Source organism: Bufo gargarizans, chromosome 4 (assembly GCF_014858855.1).
Source record: "Bufo gargarizans isolate SCDJY-AF-19 chromosome 4, ASM1485885v1, whole genome shotgun sequence".
Lineage (NCBI taxonomy): Eukaryota > Metazoa > Chordata > Amphibia > Anura > Bufonidae > Bufo > Bufo gargarizans.
Genome location: NC_058083.1, coordinates 521,937,995 through 521,960,026, shown reverse-complemented (window position 1 = coordinate 521,960,026; position 22,032 = coordinate 521,937,995). Strand labels below are relative to the sequence as shown.

At 46.0% G+C, this 22,032-nt stretch overlaps 1 protein-coding gene across 2 annotated transcripts in view; it reads right to left on the bottom strand.

Moving 5' to 3' along the window:
* The window catches only part of COQ8A (coenzyme Q8A), a 37,202-nt gene extending 15,375 nt beyond the window's left edge, over positions 1 to 21,827 (bottom strand). Inside the window, exons 1-5 of one of the 2 annotated variants that reach the window (XM_044289124.1) lie at positions 21,690 to 21,827; positions 8,856 to 9,057; positions 7,996 to 8,364; positions 3,885 to 3,951; positions 873 to 950 (exon numbers count right to left, since the gene is read on the bottom strand). In XM_044289124.1, coding sequence (XP_044145059.1) covers positions 873 to 950; positions 3,885 to 3,951; positions 7,996 to 8,364; positions 8,856 to 9,032 — 691 coding nt within the window. In that variant the 5' untranslated portion in view covers positions 9,033 to 9,057; positions 21,690 to 21,827. Of the gene's footprint in view, positions 1 to 872; positions 951 to 3,884; positions 3,952 to 7,995; positions 8,365 to 8,855; positions 9,058 to 11,771; positions 11,880 to 21,689 lie in introns of those variants that run through there. The other variant, XM_044289122.1, reaches the window with a different exon arrangement.
* Between the last annotated feature and the right edge of the window lie 205 nt (positions 21,828 to 22,032).

The window sequence follows — 22,032 nt, the reverse complement described above, 5'->3', positions numbered from 1 at the left end:
CATGGCTGGATGCTGCGCCCAATTTATAAAGACATGTATGCCTCGTCATAAATTAGGCGAACCGCTAGCCGTCCCGTGTGCATAAGGCCTCATGCACACAACCGTTGTGTGCATCCGTGGCCGCTGTTCTTTTTTTTCACGGACCCATTGACTTTCAATGGGTCCGTGGGAAAAATCGGAAAATGCACCGTTTGGCAGCCGCATCAGTGATCCGTGTTTCCTGGCCGTGAAAAAAATATGACCTGTCCTATTTTTTTCACGGCCAACGGTTCAAGGACCCATTCAAGTCAATGGGTCCGTGAAAAATCACGGATGCACACAAGATTGTCATCCGCGTCCGTGATCAGTGTACGTTTTTTCCTATCATTTCAATGGCAAACTTGACTTAGATATTTTTTTTCATTTTTCATGTCCGTGGATCCTCCAAAAAACAAGGAAGACGCACGGACGAAAAAATGGTCACGGATCACGGACCTACGGACCCCGTTTTTGCGGACCTTAAAAAAAAAAAAAAAAAACGGTCGTGTGCATGAGGCCTAAATAGGTAGATTTTCTCTCTTTTGGCACAATAGATAAATGTGGTGGGCCCACTGGCTCGCCCCCTTTTGGAGAAAGTAGCAAAAGAAGCGGAGAAGCACCACTTGCACAAAAATTTCTGCAGAAGTGGCGTTTCAAAAACGGCAAACAGTTTTTGCAACTTTTTTTTTTACACCAGAAAACTGGCAAAAAAAAAAAAAGAAGAAAATCAGGCCAGCAGGGGGTGAATGCCAGAAGATGGAAGCATGCAGCATGAGAAAGGAATTTAATTATGCAGCCCAACAGACATTACATTAGCAAAGAAGACACCGCCATATTGTGGGCAGCTCACTCACCATCGTTTTCATTTTTCGGACTTAAGCTTTTCTTTGCTACTTCTGCAAGAGCTCCGATGCCCAGACCAACTGCCAGCCCTGGACAAAAGGGAAATACAAATAAGTACATTTACACAAGGAGGAGCGAGGCCTTGGTCTGTGATTAGTATCGGGAAGAGGAGGGGCAGAGCTCAGATATGTCGTTTTCTATGATCTTATTAAGCATTTCCATTTAAAGGGAACCTGTCACCATGATTTTGCGCATAGAGCTGGGGACATGGGCTGCTAGATGGCCGCTAGCACATCCGCAGTACCCAGGTCCCATAGCTCTCTGCGCTTTTATTGTGTTAAAAAACAGTTTTGATCGATATGCAAATTACCTGATATAAGTCCTGTAGCGCGAGATGAGTCAAGCGGAAAGGAGCCCAGCACCGCCCCGCGTCCTCCTTGCTGGCGTCACAGAGCTGGAGCGCCGAAATCTCGCGATGCGCGAGCTAGCGCATGCGTAGTTCGTTCCCTGTGCTGATGCCAGCACAGGGAATGAACATGATGCCGACACTGCGCATGCGCTAGCTCGCGCATCGCGAGATTTCGGCGCTCCAGCTCTGTGACGTCAGCCAGCGAGGAGGAGATTCGGAGGACGTGGGGCGGTGCTGGGCTCCTTTCCGCTTGACTCATCTCCGGATACAGGACTCATATCAGGTAATTTGCATATCAATCAAAACTGTTTTTTTACACAATAAAAGCGCAGAGAGCTATGGGGACTGGGTATTGCGGATGTGCTAGCGGCCATCTAGCAGCCCATGTCCCCAGCTCTATGCACAAAATCCCGGTGACAGGTTCCCTTTAAGCCGTTTAACTGCTATCAGGAAGCCTGTGAGTTCTTCTCCCCCCCCCCCCCCCCCATAGCAATAGCCTGCGGGTCCTGCTTCTGCACACACACCCAAAATAGTAGAAGTCTGAAATTCCTGCTTTCCTCCACCAAGAAAGCCGGCGAGTGGTCCGCAAAAAAAAAAAATTATTATATATATATATATATATATATATATATATATATATATATATATATATATATATATATATATATATATAGGCGTGCTTTGCGGATGCACGGTTTGCGGACCGCAAAACACACAACGGCGGTGTGCATGAGGCCTAAGAAAGCATTTGAGTCCTGCTTCCCCAGGTACACACACAAGTGATTGACAGCTTTTTCTCCATCAGTTTGTACACACAGAGGAGCAGGACTCGGACACTATGCATGGGTGGGTAAAGTAGGACTCTCAGGCACCCTCCATGGATGGGCGGCAGAAGCAGATCTTAGACCCTCCCTTTATGAGCCCAACCAGCATTTAAACAGCTTCCTACATTAAAATACTAAAACCATAATACATTACATACCTAAGCGCCGACCCCCTCCCGCTCTACGGTGCTCAGAGACCTGACAGGTAGGTCAGCGCAGTGTAACCATTTCCTATATTAATAACGCAGTCATACAAATGACATCCCAGCACCCGTCCCCCAGACACAGTCACTTCTCTCCACTATTTAGAGCACATGTTCTCTTGAGCGCTTGTCTGAGCACAGAACTATTTTAGGCCTCTCATCCCCCCTATAATTAGTAGCTGAGCCTGTATTATCAGAGGCGCTGCATCGCCGTCAGTCCACATTACCCACCGACAGAGCCCTATTGTGTCTTATAGGCCGCTTAGACCATAACCCACAAATCACCAGCAATGACCTTTACAGGTGGGACAAAATGATCAGATGATCACGTTAAAACACAAAAGGTGTTTGCAACTATTATAGTATTCACCATTTAAGATGTCTGCTTGCTTTCAGTGAATGGAAACGTTCTTGTTTACATTGGGAAGCTGAAAACCCTCTAGAGGCCTAACACGTCTCACAGCTTGTAACAATATCCTGTATAGACAATCAGTACATTCCAGGTTGATCTACCTGCACTGATACACTGTAACGAACTGTTTACCACTGTCATGGCAGGTACAGTTGAAGCACATAGTGTCTCCTGCGCATGTGGTTCTTGGCCCCTTGGCACAAAAATTCTGACAAAGATTTTTCTTCGGTGCATTCCCCATAAATACTCTGATATTTTAATAGCGACAATCATTTTTTAACAGATATAGTCTATGGGGTTTTTATTTCAATATTTTTCAGTCCTACTGTGGAACTTGCTTAAAATAGATTTACAATACACTGCAATACTTCTGTACTGAAGTGTATTGTACCCCTGCCATCATCCTATTGAGTACTGCCTCTGCCACAAAAAATAAAATAAAAATTGAACTACTGCCATGTACACACTGCCAGTTACAACTGGCTGAAACTTCCCCAATTTCGGGAAACAAACAGGACTTTAGATCAGAAGTTCTACAAATGACACGCGAGTCTGAGGAGGCACAACACAGGAGGTGTCACACAGCCTCCAAATCAATAGTTAAAGGGTTGTGCAACATCAGAAAATGGCATTTACTACGTGACAAAGTTAATACACGGAATACTACTAATGTATTGTGATTCTCCATATTGCATCCTTTGCTGGCTGGATTCATTTTTCCCCCATCACATCATACACTCGTTTCCATGGTTACGACCACCCTGCAATCCAGCAGCGGTGGTCGTGCTTGCACCCTATAGGAAAAAAAAAAAAAATGCAGAACTATCAGCTTTTTCCTATAATGTGCAAACACGTCCACCGCTGCTGGATTGCAGGGTGGGCATAACCATGGAAACAAGAAGTGAATAATGTGATGGGGGGGGGGGGGAAATGAATCCAGCCAGCAAAGGATGCAATATGGAGAATCACAATACATTAGTAGTATTCCGTGTATTAACTTTGTCACGTAGTAAATGCCATTTCCCGACGCGAGACAATCCCTTTTAAAAGTGCAGTCTCCACGCTCGCTTTCGCGCCCCAGATAGAGTGATAATGCACGGAGTCCTTCTCCGCCGCCGCTCCTCTTATCTCCTGCAGTTGAATAAAACCGCTCGGCTGCATCTGAATCGCAGTACCTCCGAAGTTTGCCAATCTCCCGATCCGTGTCACCGGCACTTTCCTCTCACGCGCTCGTTCACTGAGCTGAAAAACAAACAGGATTTCATCAAAAGGAAGAAGGAACGTTCAACCTCGTTGCGTCTGAATATCCATCGGGGGGGGGATGTACTAAAATAAATGGATTGGTTTTAACGCTCACTTGAGCCCTAATCTACTACGATCCAGTCTGCGTCTTCCCAGGGCGCTGTGTCGCAGTTTTAGGATACAAGGTAATTCATAAGGATTTTATCCCGGATCTGCTTAGGATTTGTACGTGGCAATTTACGTCCTGTGTGGACAGTCCTAGAGGCAGACATGCAGTCCGGTCTGACATCAGGACCGATTCCCTACGAGTCACAGCTGCTGCGATTAAACGGCTTGACTTTCCTCTGCAGGGGACAGCTTCAGGTGGATCCCCCCAGCAAAAAGCAGGTCACTGGATGGAAGGGGGCAGCCCAAGTCCGGGCAAACAATTGACCACAAGCAGACTTCTCCTTTAAAAGGGTAACTGTCATATTTTCATTTTAAAAAATATATATAATTTTAGCATATGCATAAAGCAATCTTTAGTTTCTTCACATACCACCGTTTTCCTTGAGTTTTTCCCTTAGTTATGGCTGTTTAAACATTTACAATATGAGGACCTTCTCAAGATGGCTCCTCTGCCAGTTCTCCGAGGCCAAAACTGCTTTCCCTCACTTCCCATACATACTTGCTGTAGCCAGCAGCTCCCTGCCAGCCAATCAGATTGGATTACTAAGAGAGACACGCCTCCTCACTCTGAAGCCTAATGCAGGCATGCAGTGTGAAGGACCGCCCCCCCCCCCCCCCCTCCTTCCTAGCCGGAGACAGACAAGTCATAGAAACTGTCTTAAGGGAGCAGTGGAAAGGGACAGGGGTGTTATTATAAGGTAATTACATATCTTTTGACAATCATTGACAGACTAACTCAGGTATATATGCCTAGCTCTAATAAAGTAACAAATAAAAAAATATGAGTTTCCCTTTAAATGATTAGTAAGAGTCTCTCTTTTTTGTCTCACAAATCGGCCACTTATTCGCACCACCTCCTGCCCTTAGTCAGGACGACGTGGGAAAATCACAGGTGACTCCAAGGTTAGAACAGGGGTAACTGGTGCAAACTACAATCCGAACCAACAGAAAAGGCATCACGTGCCGGTTGCGCAGTCTGTACACACATCACAGAAGGGGAGGAAGTTTAACCCTTAACTACCCCTACTGATCAAAGGTGAAACATTTTACTCTCCAGTCACAGCTAAAGCTGCCATCCCAGTGTGACTGGCTGCCCTAGGAAGTATACTGCAGCCTATCTACCGTCTAGACCAGGGATGGCCAACCTGCGGCTCTCCAGCTGTTGCAAAACCACAACTCCCAGCATGCAAAGACTGCCTACAGCAGGGCATAGTGGGAATTTTAGTTTTACAACAGCTGGAGGGCCGCAGGTTGGCCATCCCTGGCACTAGATGGTCATGTAACTGCCCGGTCTGTCCTAGGCATATGGAGACCCGCTACGTTGAAGAATCAAGTATCTGAGACATAGCGGTTCTTATGACCTTAATCTAAGAAGGGACGGGCGCACAGCAGACGACAACCAGCCTGCCAGACACCGGACAGAAGTGACGCGCAGCCCGGTACGGGTCACATTGTGTCGTCACGTCACTAATTATCATTCTTCTAAAAATAAATGACGGGGAATTTCTTTGAAGCAGAAGTAAAGTCAATAACTGCACCGAGATGTCAACCTCTCCTCTCTGCATTCCTGTCATCTTGTACCTGGGCCAAAATATACAGGACTTTGGTTCTGAAAACTGAACATCTGACCTCTGAACTCTTATCTAAACTCTGACAACTGCTCAACTATAGTGAAGAAAAAGAAGTCAAGATAACATAAGGAATATTATACACACATCTGTACATACATTACTTATCCTGAGTTACATCCTGTATTATACTCCAGAGCTGCACTCACTATTCTGCTGGTGCAGTCACTGTGTACATACATTACATTACTTATCCTGTACTGATCCTGAGTTACATCCTGTATTATACTCCAGAGCTGCACTCACTATTCTGCTGGTGCAGTCACTGTGTACATACATTACATTACTTATCCTGTACTGATCCTGAGTTACATCCTGTATTATACTCCAGAGCTGCACTCACTATTCTGCTGGTGGAGTCACTGTGTACATACATTACTTATCCTGTACTGATCCTGAGTTACATCCTGTATTATACTCCAGAGCTGCACTTACTATTCTGCTGGTGCAGTCACTGTGTACATACATTACATTACTTATCCTGTACTGATCCTGAGTTACATCCTGTATTATACTCCAGAGCTGCACTCACTATTCTGCTGGTGGAGTCACTGTGCACATACATTACATTACTTATCCTGTACTGATCCTGAGTTACATCCTGTATTATACTCCAGAGCTGCACTCACTATTCTGCTGGTGGAGTCACTGTGTACATACATTACTTATCCTGTACTGATCCTGAGTTACATCCTGTATTATACTCCAGAGCTGCACTTACTATTCTGCTGGTGCAGTCACTGTGTACATACATTACATTACTTATCCTGTACTGATCCTGAGTTACATCCTGTATTATACTCCAGAGCTGCACTCACTATTCTGCTGGTGCAGTCACTGTGTACATAGTAGATCGTGCACCTCTGGACTACACTACAGGTCTATGTAATACTTGCCAATGTCTCTCCTCCCCCAAAAGAGTAGGGGTCAGAATTAGACAGGGGATACATTAATAAGTAATTTTTTAATAGAAAACCTCCTGAAAGCCTGGTATAAAAGATCAGTGGGTGATGAGAAGCCTGTATTAACCAGGATGGAAACTTCCAAGAGACTTGCACTATTTCAGGAAGCTGAATCACATCTTTCAGCAGTTTTCACACAGTGTTCATCACTGCAGACATAAATGATGTGGCACAGCGACGTGCAAGAAGGCACATGTGTCCACAGCACTTTTCCCCGAGTCATCAGGCTTCCAGAGCTGGTAATCTGCCTGGCACAACACAGGCCTTTACACACAGGCAGCAGCTCGTACCAACAGCGCTCAGCAATAGGCTTAGGGTGCAGGGGAGAGAACGACAGGACATAGAAAAAAAAATAAAAAAATTATATAATATATATATATAATTTTTTTTTCTATCTCTGAAAGCACACTAAAACAAAAATGGAATTTCTTATTAAAATTAGGATTTATTTTAATCATTTTATATCAAGATAGAAAGAAAAAAAATGCCAACGATAGTTGCCACGGTCACGTAAAACTATCCCTATTATATATCAAAGCAGGAAACCCATTTTCAAAACTTATTTTAGGGTCAGTTGGCATAAGAGCTATAGTTTCAAAACAAAATTTAGTTTTTGCAAGCGCCAAGTTTCAAAAAAATAAATAAAAATCCAAGATTATTGACACAATTGTTTAGGCCTTGTCATTAAAGGGGTTGGTCCAAGATCTAAAGAAGTTCTTCAGACTTTTCTGAAAATCTCAGAGTCTTCAGATCCTGTGGAAGAGATTTTGCAAGGGCAGTACCTTTGTACTTACCGCTCAGTTGCAGCTGTCTCCACTGCGCTCGGGTGCTAGCGGATATTTTTTTTTCTTTTCCTGTTGTATGATGTAAATGCAGCTGAACAAGACAACTCAGGAACATGCACAATCAGGACCCGAGCAGAAGAGCCCGTAGCCAACATGAGTGCAGTGGAGACAGCAGCGTTGTAGGCGGACCGAGGGATGGGTACAGAGCAAACGCCCTTATCTTCACAGGGCCTGAAGACTTTTGTGAATTCCAGAAAAGTCTGGAGAACCCCTTTAAATGTACTTCCTATCCAGAGGAAAGGGAACAGGTGGTTGGCTGGTGAAGGGCCAACTGTAGGACCCCCAACAACAAAGAGGGTTCTGGAACAAGCTGATTCATGAATAAAATGCCAACATTACAGTGAAAACAGACACTACCACAGCAGCATGAAAGGGGGAAGAAAAAAAATAAAAAATAAAGAAAATAAAAATAAAGAAAAGAAGGAAAAACAAGTTATATACCATTTGTTTATGAGGCTTGTGTTTTGGGGTGGACTTGGCCTCCCTGGCTTTATCGAGGTCCTCCGCTGTAAGCCCACTGACAGAAGAATGATCCTGGTGAAAAGCCCTTTTCTGTCCAGCAACTGCAAAAGGTCCCGCATTGTCTCTAGAGTTCCCAAATAACACCCCATTGTTCCCGGCGGGGTCTGGACGGAAGGAAACTGTTTCTTGCCCACGGCTGGTAAAGTTGCTGCTCGCACTGGGAATACCGGTCTCATCAGGAGTGCGGCTGGAAGAGGGCGAGTACTCCATGCCGGCAATCTCCGAGGCCGGGCCATCAAAGCTGTCCATCCCCTCCCCAGAGAGGTTCTCCTGCTGCTTCCCAAATTCCTGAAATGAAACAGCAGATCAAGATCAATGACTCGCTGAACTCGTACTACAATACTTATTGGTTACTGATAAGCAATCTGTTGCACAACTACAACTCCCAGCATTCCCTGGCAGTTGCAGGTGGGGGAATTGTGGTTTTGCAACAGCTGGAAAGCATGGAGATACATCCTTGCTCATGCATCACCACACAACCGTGCGACTCTGTGGACTCTGATCCCAGCGACTGCCGCAGGGACCCGGCTGTCAACCGGCTGCGGTGATCGCCCAGGACCCTTCCTCTGATGTACATGTATATGACAATGCGGGAAAGGGTTAAGGTATATTGCATAAAACATGACAAGCACCACCTCATGTTGTATGGAGCTCCACCATGCTTTACACTGCAACTCTGCTGGGGGGGGAGGAGCCTGAAGATCCACTTTAAATATGCATTGTAGAGAATCACCGTGCTAATGCAAGGTTCAAAGTATATTCTAGTAATAGCGACTTACCTGGAATCCCCCCATGACGGCGCTGAATCGTTCCTCGGCCATCACCTGCACGCTCCTTGCCATGTTGACAGCATCTTTAGCCAGCGTCGCCTGCTTCAGCTGACCCTTCTGCACCTCTAGCACCGCCTTACCGAGCTTAGCCAGGCCTCTCATCAGCATGATGGTGTCTGCCGCCATGATGGCTGCTCACAGCGTCCTACACCTGCAAAGAGAGCATCCACATGAGAGCGAAAACTGCAAAAATCCCAAACTAATTTTTAATACTAGTGACGCAAAACCAGCGATTTAGAATCGTGCGGGAGCATTAAAAAGAGGCGCGGACAATATCACGTGGAAGTCACAGGCGCCTGCCAGACTAAAATGGGCGACAACGGAAAGTCAAACTGAGCCATCCGCCCCCGGGTCACTTGGGTCAGGGTGGACCTCCTTATGGTTGTTTTGCCAGGTATTATTGGACCCCCAAACCCAATGAAACGATCGGCTGAACTGATCAGAGGGCTGACGCCGCGCTAAGGAAACATTGCAGCATAAAAAGGCGAAGCCGAGGAAAACAACGTTCTGATCGGAGAGAAAACACATAATAAGATCACAAGATGAGTCACTACAGGCAAAAACCCAGCCTTATAAGGAGCGGCCACTTGTTTTATCTAAATAGGTCCAAACTGTTGTGGATTAATTGCCTAATAAATCTATATAGCAGATGGAGTTCTGGTGGGGGAAGGGTTTATACAAAGCTCCAAATCCTCTGCATACAAAATAAATTCAAATCATAGCATTCTATCTACCTGCTGCCACCACTAGAGGGAGCTCAGGAACTTACTGCATACAGGGGATACACAGAACCCAATAATAACATAGTATGTAGTGAGCTCCCCCTAGTGGTAACTGCAAACGACCAGAATGACAATGGTTTTCCAAGATTCATCAGCCTGGGATGTTTGAGAAGGCATTGGAGCTTGCAGTAGCGCCGCGGCCTACTTGTAGCTTTGCCTAGCAGGGGTAGACAACCTCCAGCACTCCAGCTGTTGTGAAACTACAACTCCCAGCATGCATACTTGCCCTGCTCTTCAAAGAATTCACATAGAAATGAAGAGAGCATGCTGGGAATTGTAGTTTCATAACAGCTGGTCTAGGCCATCAGACAAGGCCTAGGCGCAGCTCCACCCCACTGAAGTGAATGGGGCTGAGCTGCGATACCAGGCATAGCCACTGTACAGTGGATGGCGCTGTGCTTGGTGAACAGAGGGGCAGCAGTTTAAAGGGAGTCGCAGCACATTGATTAGCACTGCTGCCTCTTACCAAGCACAGCGCCATACATCATATAGTGGCTGTCCTTTGTATTGCAGCTCAGCCCCAGTCACAAAGGAGATTCGAGAGGCCCAAAGGCCATTTGTCCAATAGGATGGGACATCACTGGCCAAGATGGAGACCTCAGTGCTGATCAGTCCGGTATCAAAAAACTGGAATATCCTTTTAAAAAAAAAAGCTCCTGAAAATGTTCCCTATTACATAATCGGGGTACACAGGTTTTCTTTGTACCACATCTGAGCATAGAGACGGCTTTTACTTCTGATTACACGGAGGCGAAACACACGAGGTGCACGCTTCAGATAATCAGTTCTGACGTCAGAGACTTTTCCTTAGTAAAATTCCCTCCTTCCAACTAAAAGGGCGAGTACAGAGAAGCAGGGCGCTAGCCTCTGCCCAGCACACAGAGGTGACTATACGGGCAGGGGGCATAAATGAAGTCGTAAGTGATCCCACAGCTGCGCCACATTTCACACAGGTCTACGATCAGGGATGCTCAACCAGCGGCCCTCCAGCTGCTGCAAAACTACAACTCCCAGCATGCCCTAATAGCTGTAGCCTGTCCATGCATGCTGGGAGTTGTAGTTTTGCAACAGCTGGAGGGCTGCCGATTGAGCACTATGGATGCATTTTGCACAGCTTCTACTGTTTTCGATAACTTATATTACCGTGTGTCCTACAACCCTACTGATAAATCTCCCACCGTGCACCAACACCGTCTCAAGATGCTTAATTTTAACCAATGGCAAAAACAGTGCAAACTGCCAAAATGTATCCAACATGGTGCAAGTGGTATGACCAATTTGCCCCAATATCGTAGACATCATCTTTGTCGGGTTGTCTAATCTCAAGACATTTGGTGGCATATCGCTAGGATGTGGGTGGGACCTGCACCCATCTCCAAAACGGGAACCCAAAAGTGAGCGGTGAACAGCCTCGCATCCACCCTCCAGTCATCTCTATGGGACTGCTGAAAAAAGTGAAGCACTGGCTCGGCCATCTCCGGCAGTCCCATAGAAGTTAATGGAGCAAGGGGTCGTGCTTGCCGGATGCGCTCCCCATTAATTTCTAGGAGGGGGGGGGGGGGACAACTTCATTTCTGGGGTGTGTCTGAGATAGATAGGTGCAGGTCTCATAGGTGGGACCCACCTCTATCTCCATCAAAGCCCGAGATGATACAACCCTTTGAAAAGGTCTTGCCAAGATCAGCATTTATCACCTACCTGTAGGAGAGATGATAAATGGGGCCGCTGGGACCCCCTACAATCCTGAGAAGTGAATCCTTGGCATAAGTCAGTCCTTCAGTCCGATAGAAGTGAATGGAGCAGTAGACTGACATGCGCACGTCCGGCTCCCTTTACACAGGGGACCCCCAATCTCAGGACTGCGGGAGTCTCAGCTGTCAGCCCCCCCCCCCCATGGCTGGCATCCTTAGCCCAAATCTGGAACATTTTATGACTCTTCTCAACCAGCCTGTGGACGCATACAATACCACAAAATAATTACCTATAAACAATTAGAAAACTACTTCGCCCACCAGTGCTCACACACTGAGGGTTGCTATCCTTTAAAAGTAGAATGAAGATGTGCCACCAGCACAGGACTTACACAGCCAGAGCCTCTTCTCCTCCTCCAGCAGAGTCACCTGGAGGCGCCTATAAATCTCCCGGGCTCCTGTGCCTAGACGTGCAGATTGTCAGAGGTCTCACGAGCCGGTCACCAGTGAGGTGAGCGAGGCGGGCCAGCCTGTAATCCGCCTACCCCGAGCAGCCGCACTAATCACATGCACAGCACCAGAGCTGTAATCATTCCAGGACCGAGCTCTACCAAGGCTTTATCCCCTGAGCAGTCCCCCTGCTTAGTTCTATCAGTTTCTGGGAAAGCTGGGTGACACCCTAATAAGCCATCAATGCTGCCACACCCTGCTCTCCTGGAGTACGGTATGGTAAATCTGGCGCAGTAGGCACCTTCCCCTCCTGTGCCGCTGATTAGCTGAGGGGGAAAGGATGATGGCGTAAGACAGGAATACAGGGTCAGACCACAGAATTCTGCAGCCTGTAACCCTGGCAACACATAGGTCTGCACAGGCGCTGTATACACAAAACAGTAAAAAAAAATAATCCTGGCCGCAAGTATGCCGACAATTTTTATTTATTTTTTTGTACTCTATCGGAACAGACATATGGATGAGGACAGCACACGAGGTGATGTCTGCATCTTTTGCACCCCTGAAAAAAAAAAAAAATGAACGTCCCAAAAAAACGTGGATCAGATGCGGACTGAACATACAGTTGTGTGCACAAATCCCTGCAGGCCGCTACCCTTTAATCCGCTTCTCTCTCCCCCCCTCCCACAGCGCACAGGCATAGATGCTGCAGCTTCATCCCCTTCCTCCCTCTCCTTTTCCCCTGTGTCATCAGTTTCTAAAAATATTTTTTTTTTTTCTGATTGAGATTTCGGAACATTTACAGAGCAGAGAGGTAAACGTCAGACTGCTGAGGAAGACTTAAAGGGAGTCTGTCATCAGCATTTCACTTTTTTAACCCTTCCCACAGCTCCCTAGCATGCTTACAGTTAATAAAAACGTTACCTCTGGCATCAATCGTGGACTTATAAAACCATCAAAAACGATCTTTATAAGATATGCAAATGAGGGCTCGCAAGTGCCCAGGGGCGGCGTTACTCTCTTAGGTGCCCTGCTTGCTCAGCCTTTTCATTGCGTCCCGCCGCCCCTTCCTACCCTCAGCCCGCCCATCCTTTCCCTGCTGAAATGCTGATGACAGACTCCCTTTAAATCAGATCACTGACAAGACACACGTAGTCGCCATGGCAAGACCAAAGTGCAGTCGGGAAGCGTCCGAAAGCCCCACAGATGTGAGTCTTTAGTGCAATTTGGCGCAGTTTCAGACAGACTGGTAAAAGCCAGGCATGTTTTGCATGCAAGCAGCTGCTTAAAGGGGTATTTCCACCCCAGACATTGATGGTATATCGCTAGGATATGGCATCAATGTCAAACACATTATGTTCAGTTCAACAGGAGTTGTGAAAATAGTTGAGCGATGGTCCAGCTATTACCAGCAATCCTATAGTGGTGAATGGAGAAGTGGCCGCGCACGCGCAGTGAGCTCTGCATTCACACCTATGGGACTCTGGGGATAGCAGCAGGTCCCAGAGGTGGGTCCCGCACCTATCTGATATTTGCAGCATATCCTAAGGGCATGCCATCAATGCATGCTGATGTAGGTTAATTCGAAATTTAGATCGTGAGCTCCGGTGGTGTCAGGAACCGATGTAAGTGACGATATCCCGCGTACTATGCTGCAGAATATACAGGCGCTATATAAACTAATAAAAAAAATAATCTACCCTCATCTCTGCCAAAAGACTGATCAGATAAGCGGTGGACATTATACAGATACATAGAAGGCAGACCCGCAGAGTGATATACTGAGCTGGGAATGTCAGATTTCCCAACGCCACCAGGAATGTGCATTTCCTCATATTTTGCAGATTTTCCATGAAGCAAATGGGAAGTCACTCGAGGTAACTCGTCTGCAAGGGGCTGAAACGTGAGATATCTGCACGTTAATCCGACCAGCATTCTCAGTTTCTTTACATTCTAGAAAGGCTGTCCTCTCTCTGGCACGCTCGCTCTAGTCAGTCAATACTAGAGCGTCTTTCCTTAGGCCTCATGCACACTAACGTTGCTGGTTTCCGTTCAGTTTTTAATTTTTTTTGCGGATAGGATGCAGGACCCATTTATTTCAATGGGTCCGCAAAAAAGTCCGACACCCCTGCTGATCAGCTAAGGGTACTTTCACACTTGCGACAGAAGATTCCGGCAGGCAGTTCCGTCGCCGGAACTGCCTGCCGGATCCGGCAATCTGGACGCAAACGGAATGCATTTGTGAGACTGATTCGGATGCGGATCCGTCTCACAAATGCATTGCAATACCAGATCAGTCTGTCCAATTGTCTTTCGGAAAAACTGATCCGGTATTTATTTTTTTATCATTTTTAAAGGTCTGCGCATGCGCAGACCGCAAAACCAGATCCATTTTGCCGGAACACTTGGGGTCGGATTAATGCATTTCAATGGAAATGAATGCCGGATCCGGCATTCCGCCAAGTGGTCAGGATTTGTGGCCGGAGAGAAAACTGCAGCATGCTGCGGTATTTTCTCCGGCCAAAAGAAACGTAAGAGGGACTGAACTGATGCATCCTGAACGGATTGCTCTCCATTCAGAATGCATGGGGGATAAAACTGATCAGTTTTTTTCCGGTATTGAGCCCCTAGGACGGAACTCCATACCGGAAAACAAAAACGCTAGTGTGAAAGTACCCTAAAGTGGCTGCGGCGTAAGCCATATAGTGGCCATGCTTGGTACTGTAGCTTAATCCAATCCACTTTAGGCCTCATACACATTTCCGTGTCAGTGTTTCATGTCCGTGGTTCGTCCATGCGTCCGTTTTTACCATCCGTGTGTCATTCATAATTCACTGACGCTCAACTGAAAATTAATTTCCAAAGAATCTCCTATCATTCTTCAGTGATTTTCACGGTCCTATAGACTTCTATGGGCATGCCTGGTCCGCATCACGGATCAAAGTAGTGCACGTCTTCGCAACCAGGCAGACAGCAGATGTCAGTAAAAAAACGGAAATGTGGACGAAGCCTTAACGGGACTGCACTGCACAAAGGCCACGTGACCAATGGATGTGATGTCACAGGCCAATGAAGAGGCTGCAGAACTCGCCAAGCGCTGCGTCCTCTGCAACAATTGATCGGCGAGGGTGTCTGGAGTCGGACTTCCCCAGATCTGATACTGGTGACCAAACCTGAGGATATTTAAGTGCTGCAAAACCCCTTTAATATTCTCAGTTTTTCGAATACAGAGCTCCAAAGCCCAGAAAAACTACTCAGATGGTAAATAATTTGGTCGCTCTGCTGCCACCACTAGGGGGAGCTAAAGAGTTCACTGCCATACACTGAACTAGGTCTTACAGGTCCCTGATACAGAAGGAGGCAATCCTCTAGATGAGTCCCAGTTATCAAGGACATTTACACAATGATTAATCCTCAAGGAATATTTACAAAAACACCTTGTTAAAAAATTAACCTACCAAAGTCCTTGGTAACGTTGCGGACAGTGGCACCGATCCATTAAAGTAAATCATTATGAGGCATACTTTCGTTCCCCCGCTGACCTTTATGAAGGAGACCGCAGCAGAGGACACCGCACCATATTCCCCAGGTCGCACGGTCAGGAAAACCAGATGTACTTTGCTCAAGGCAACACACGGTGCCGACATCAAGAGGCTCTGCAGTGGTTTATTTTAAGGGGACAGTCACATGACGGGAGCGCGTTGTGGGCCGCAAAACACGGATACTGGCCGCGTGCGTGATGCATCACGGTCATGGACTTCAACGGGTCCGTATTTTGCAGCGATGTATAGGAGAGGACATATCCTTACGGCGCGGTCTCAGGGATAGGGAAGCCCTTTAAGTTTTAAGAGCCCTGAAGTTCTAGATTTCTGCTTGCTGTCAGTGAATGGGAGCAATCAGTGGGAGTCAAAGTGCTGAGAACCCGAGGGATGGCTAAAAGGAGTGGAAAGAACGTCTGTGCCGAGCGCTGTGTCCCTGCAGACCTCCTTGGACAGCAGAGCGTGCGATATACAGATCCACGGAAAAGTAAAGAACAAGCAAGGCGCTCTCTCTGGAAGAAAGGAGCCATGTTCTTCTAACCCTGGACAAGCCACTACTAGTGCACCTCAATGGAGACGGCAGTGTCCTATCCAGCAGAATGTAGAGGGACTACCTCCGTGCACATAGCGTCTATGTAATGAAACCGTGGTCACCCAGACAGGAAGTCACATGGTTGCTAGGCAACGTGAAGTTTCAAACTTTACCAATTATGCTAAGGCAGGGATGCCCAACCTGTGGCCCTCCAGCTGTTGCAAATCTACAACTCCCAGCATGCCTGGACAGCCTACAGCAGGGCATGGTGGGAGTTGTAGTTTTAAAACAGCTGGCAGGCTGGGCATCCCTGTGCTAAGGGATGAGCTGCCAGAACTAAAGGGATTCTACAAATTCCTGCAACGCGGATAGTACCACAGGCCCCCGAAAAATCTGCCGTCGCCCCATCACCGCCTGCCCGCTCGGCTCCCACCATCGTGCAGTAAATAATTAAAAAACAAACCTCACGCCATAATCCCATTAAGCAGCATTTCATCAGGCAATGTCCAGCAGATTATTCAGGAATTAACCAATTACAGGCTATTTAGAGAACCCATAGGATAGAAAGAGAAAACCGCCACACTGATCACTGCGTGGCGACAGTGACCGCAGTAAAATTCCATTAAGGCCTGTTTCACACTTGCATTTTGGTTTCCGGTTTTGAGATCCGGCAGAGGATCTGAAAACCGGACCAAAGAGAGTCCATTTGAGGATAACACATCCAGATGCAGCCATTCCGTTAGGATGCGGTTGTGTTACATTGAAACGGAACTGGATCTGGCACTAAAATCATTGTAAGTCCATGGGTGTTCCGGCATAGAATATAGGCTCATGCACACAGCCGTTGTTTTTGGCCACATCCGCTCCGCATTTTTTGTGTGGATCGGATGTGGACCCATTCACTTCAATGGGGCCACAAAAGATGCGGACAGCTGTCCGCATCTGTAGGTCTGTTCCGCAAAAAACAGAACATGTCCCAACATGACGTTCTGTCCCGCAAAATACAGAACGCACATGGCCGGGATCTGTGTTTTGTGGATCCGCAATTTGAAGACTGCAAAAACGTCAATGGCCGGGTGCATGAGCCCTCAGCAGGACAAAAACCATTGCGTGGGAAAGAGGTTTTTTTTCCAGACGAATCCCAGCAATGCCGGATCTCTTAACTATAACAGGGACGGCGGGCACTTCGGTAACATCCGGCAATGCCTGATCCGAAGAACTCCAAACCCGACACTAGCCTAATCTGACAACCACTGGTTTGAAAATCCTAATAAATACTCCTTTGACAGAATAAAGGATTTTTTATTTTTTTTTACAGGACGACTACTGGTGACCCATCCTTCTAATCTGGGAATACGTTTTCATGTATTATATATAGATTTTGCACACATGTAACTGTTTATACTCATGTGGCATTTGTGCAGCTATGGGTCTTACGTCAGATCTCCAATACAGTCTACATGTGGTCACAGTTTGGTTGGTGGCCAATCCCTTCAAGACACAGGAATAAATCTCTATTTTCCTGTGCAGCCGCGGGATTCACATGAAGATTCCCAGTAACTGCTGCAGCCATCAGAAAACACCATACATCGTCCTCCAACACACATTGTACGACGGCTTGTGGCTCCTCGTGTCACTTTTTATTCCTTTTGTATTTTTTTTCTTAATGTTTTACATATTTATCCCTTAAATGTGGCCTTTGTAACCGCAAGTAACTGAACAGTCCACCTGATGCCAGAAAGGAGACGTAATCTATTCTCATGACAGGTCTGGACGCATCTGCCAAAGTTACAAAGACACTCTTATAATACATGACCTTTAAGATGGATTATGGCTCCGTATTTTATAATAGATTTGACCAGTAAATAGGAAAAGTAATATAGTAGTTATATTCTTGTACATAGGAGCAGTATTATAGTAGTTATATTCTTGTACATAGGAGCAGTATTATAGTAGTTATATTCTTGTACATAGGAGCAGTATTATAGTAGTTATATTCTTGTACATAGGAGGCAGTATTATAGTAGTTATATTCTGATATATAGGAGCAGTATTATAGTAGTTATATTCTTGTACATAGGAGCAGTATTATAGTAGTTATATTCTTGTACATAGGAGCAGTATTATAGTAGTTATATTCTTGTACATAGGAGCAGTATTATAGTAGTTATATTCTTGTACATAGGCAGTGTTATAGTAGTTATATTCTTGTACATAGGAGCAGTATTATAGTAGTTATATTCTTGTACATAGGAGCAGTATTATAGTAGTTATATTCTTGTACATAGGAGCAGTATTATAGTAGTTATATTCTTGTACATAGGCAGTGTTATAGTAGTTATATTCTTGTACATAGGAGCAGTATTATAGTAGTTATATTCTTATACATAGGAGCAGTATTATAGTAGTTATATTCTTGTACACAGGAGGCAGTATTATAGTAGTTATATTCTTGTACATAAAACAAATCTCTGATGTTACTTTAAGGGAGCAAACAATCTAGTTCCTGGTGTGCACATTTTTACCGACTCCGCTCGAACATTTCTCATCCAAACAAGTACAGACATTTATAAGCTAAAAAAGGCATCAAGCCAACAACAAAACAGACCTGGAAGACGAGGCCGGCAGCACTCCGTAAGTGGAACAACAAGGGGCAGAGACGTTAAGGGGAGCGAGGTGTAATATAAAGAGAACCAGTCCTACCAAGCTCCCTATCCCCCCCCCCCCCCCTTCCCTCCAATTTCAGTGTTGGGCCCTCGCAACCACAGCTTGAAAAAGCAGAACTTTTATTTAGCTATAATATATCGCACAGACTAAGTCATAACTAGGAGCAATGCATCACCCTGCAGAGCACAAGGGGGGCTCTATACTATGAGGAGCATCAATATCTCAGTGGTGTTTGCATGCAGTATAATGGCCAGTCCCTCACAGTATAATTACCACCCTGCTGTAAATGTCAGGGCCGTTATGTAATTCTTACTTCCTCTTGACCTCCTTCGTCGTCCCTGCAAAGACTCTTAACTACTTTACTATCTAAAGGGCAAGAAACTTAAAATAAAGGGTTCAAAAATCAGCATTTAATGCGATTGGAGACTAATTGTTTTTTTTAATTATGGGGGGGGGAAAAAACTAACAAAAAAAAAACAAACACATTCTTCTCCCCCCCCCCCCCCCCCCCCATGTTCTCATTACAGACCCAATATATCTGATGTTTCCTACAATGCATCTTATCTAAGCAACCCCATCAAAACTCATCAGTAGCACACATCTGTCTCCCATGCTGTGCGTTTGCTACACTATCAGGGAACCTAAATGTTATCAGTCTGCAGTCCAGGCTCACAGAGGATTGGACAGAATTGTAGCAAACCCTCAGCTGTGAGCAGTATTAGGTCTGGACATGTTGTCAGCCTGAGGATGTAAACCAGAACAGTGTGTACATTTACTGAGCAAAAAAATAAATAAAATATTATATATTGAAACAGCAATGAACTGAAGCAAAGCAAAATACTGACAGACAAGCATGGCGGCTGCTGCCCGACAGAGATTAAGAGTCGGGAATAAGGTTAATTGTGTCATGCCAGGAGCGCCATTTTTAAAAAATAAAAAATTACGCCAAGACAGAGGACTTATTTCAATGCCTGGCATCATGGATATGGTGTTGACTCACAGAGCTCACAATCTAATTATAAAAGTGTCACCCTGCCAAGGTCAAAATGACAAGTCATTACCCTGGTAGTAACAGAGCAACTGGCACAGGAGGGCACCACCCGCAGGATCCACACAGAATCAACAGCCCCCCTCCCCGTAACCTAATCTCCAATCACCAATAATAGTGCAAGTGAAGAATTTGCACCAGCAAGTCCCAGGGCATCAGACAATTGAGTGTCCTAGATTCACAACACTCCCTCCGGCTCATGGCCTCTGTGCCAAGACAGAAAACTTCTCAGCGGCCAAACCTTGTGCAACCAAAGACAGCGGGAGGAAGAGAGCGAAAAACAACAACCACCAGCGTAATAAGGTCACCCTATAACAGTCACACTGCTCCATATGGAAAGAAAACGCATGCGGGACAGCCTTTTCTCAAGCCTATATAATCAGCGGCCTCCGGCGGTTGCAAAACTATAACTCCCATCATGTTGTTTTGCAACGGCTGGAGAGCTGTAGAATGGAGGTCATGTCATTAATAAGTTTGGCTGCAAATCACGGTAAAAGTGCAATCACGCCTTTATGGCCCCTATACTCATGAGCTTGGCACTGGAGTTGTTTTTGACCTGCAAAAACTTCCAGAATAAGCTTTTTTTCTCCTTTTTTTGTCACCTGCAGTTTTTCAGGTGTTCTTTGCACACAGAAGCCCAGATTTACTCATCCGAAAGATGGCGTAAGAACCATATCACACCACTATGCAGACAGTTTTTGGCGCAGACATTAGTAAATTGGGGCCAGTTACTACAGTGTTTCCTATAGTGGTGTTGGCAAAAAGGTTTAAAAACAAAAAGAAAAAACGCCAAGAGCTACGTCAAGCTATGTTTTTTAGGCCTCATGCACAGGACCGTATGCATTTTGCAGTCCGCAAAAAATACGGATGACATCCGTTCCGTAAAATACAGAATGCACACGGAACAGCTGGCCCCTAATAGAACAGTCCTACCCTTGTCCATCCACACGTCCGTATGCATTTTGCGAATCCGCAAAACACGGACACCGGTAATGTGCTTGCGGACCTCACACCGCCGGCACTCTCAAAGAAAAAGGCTTTTCTTGTCCGTCTTGTATTTTTTTATTTTTGGCGGAACGGAAGTGCGGACATTCCGGCCCCATTGAAAATGAATGGGTCCGCACCTGTTGCAGACGTGTGAACGGATGCGGATCCATTTTGCGGACGTGTGAATGGACCCCAATAGGACATGTTCTATTTTTTTTTTTTTTTTGCAGAACGGAAAGACTGAAACGAAATGCACACAGAGTACCTTCTGGGTTTTTTTTGGGTTTTTTGCGGACCCATTGTAATAAATGGTTCCGTATACGGTCCACCAAAAAATAAAAACGGACATGGAATGAAAATACGTTTGTGTGCACAAGGTCTTAAAAAAAAGCCCGAAAGGTATAAAAATGCCACCCTAATGACCTAGAACACACACACACACACACACTTTGTGTTCGGTGTTTCATATTACCCCATAGACCTTTCTGTGGAAAACATGTCACCAAAAACCTGTGTATAAAAGCAGCGGGAGGGGGTGCAAAACAAAATCTGATTGTCCAGATCGCACCTGAATTTTGGACAACCCGAAAACTGCAGGTAGCCGGAGCCCTGGCCACACAGTAACCCACCAGCAACAATATTCTTTCAAATATAAGAACAATATTGACTACAATAGTTACATAAAAGTAAAAATAAACACATAAAAAGAGGAAACAGTCAGTGAGATTCATCAGGATCTGCTGCAAAGCGGACGGTAAAGGATCCTGCATGCAGGTGTGAACACCGTCTTATTACACCCCATAACTGTGACCATTCCCATACAGTATCCCCCATGCTCTGGCACACACCCTCCCACCACACCCCTTCCCTCCAGATGGCACACTGCTTGCAGCATAGAAACACAATGTAACCAAGTGTACCAGTCACTGGTCAGCAAGCTGTAAGCAGGAAACTACAACTCCCAGCATGCCCTGGCAGCACAGGCATGCTGGGTGTTGTGGTGTCACTGCATGTACGCAGACATAGTATGTAATATGTATGTAGACACACGTGAGTGGAGTCTCACAGCCGCCCATGCAGTACGTACAGCGCCGTGCACACAGCAGGCCCACCCGTCCTCCAGGCTGCAGACCCCTCTTGCGCCGTCCACTCCTCTCTGACACGAGGTGCTCAGTGTTTACCAGCGCCGCTCACCAAACCTCTCCAGACCTACACGGCGGCCCCGCCCTCCCCCTTTTGGGCCATCCTCCCCCTCCTATTGGCTGCCCAAACCAAAGTATGAAAAGCGATTGGTCAACACTGCTGTCAGTCAAGCAGCGTGAGCGTGCACGGCGGTTCAAACCAATCATAAGCTAGGCTGGCTTCAAATGGGCGTGTCAGGCGGGAGAGCAATAACAAGTCCGTCTGCCAATCAGAGCGCGGCAATTCTA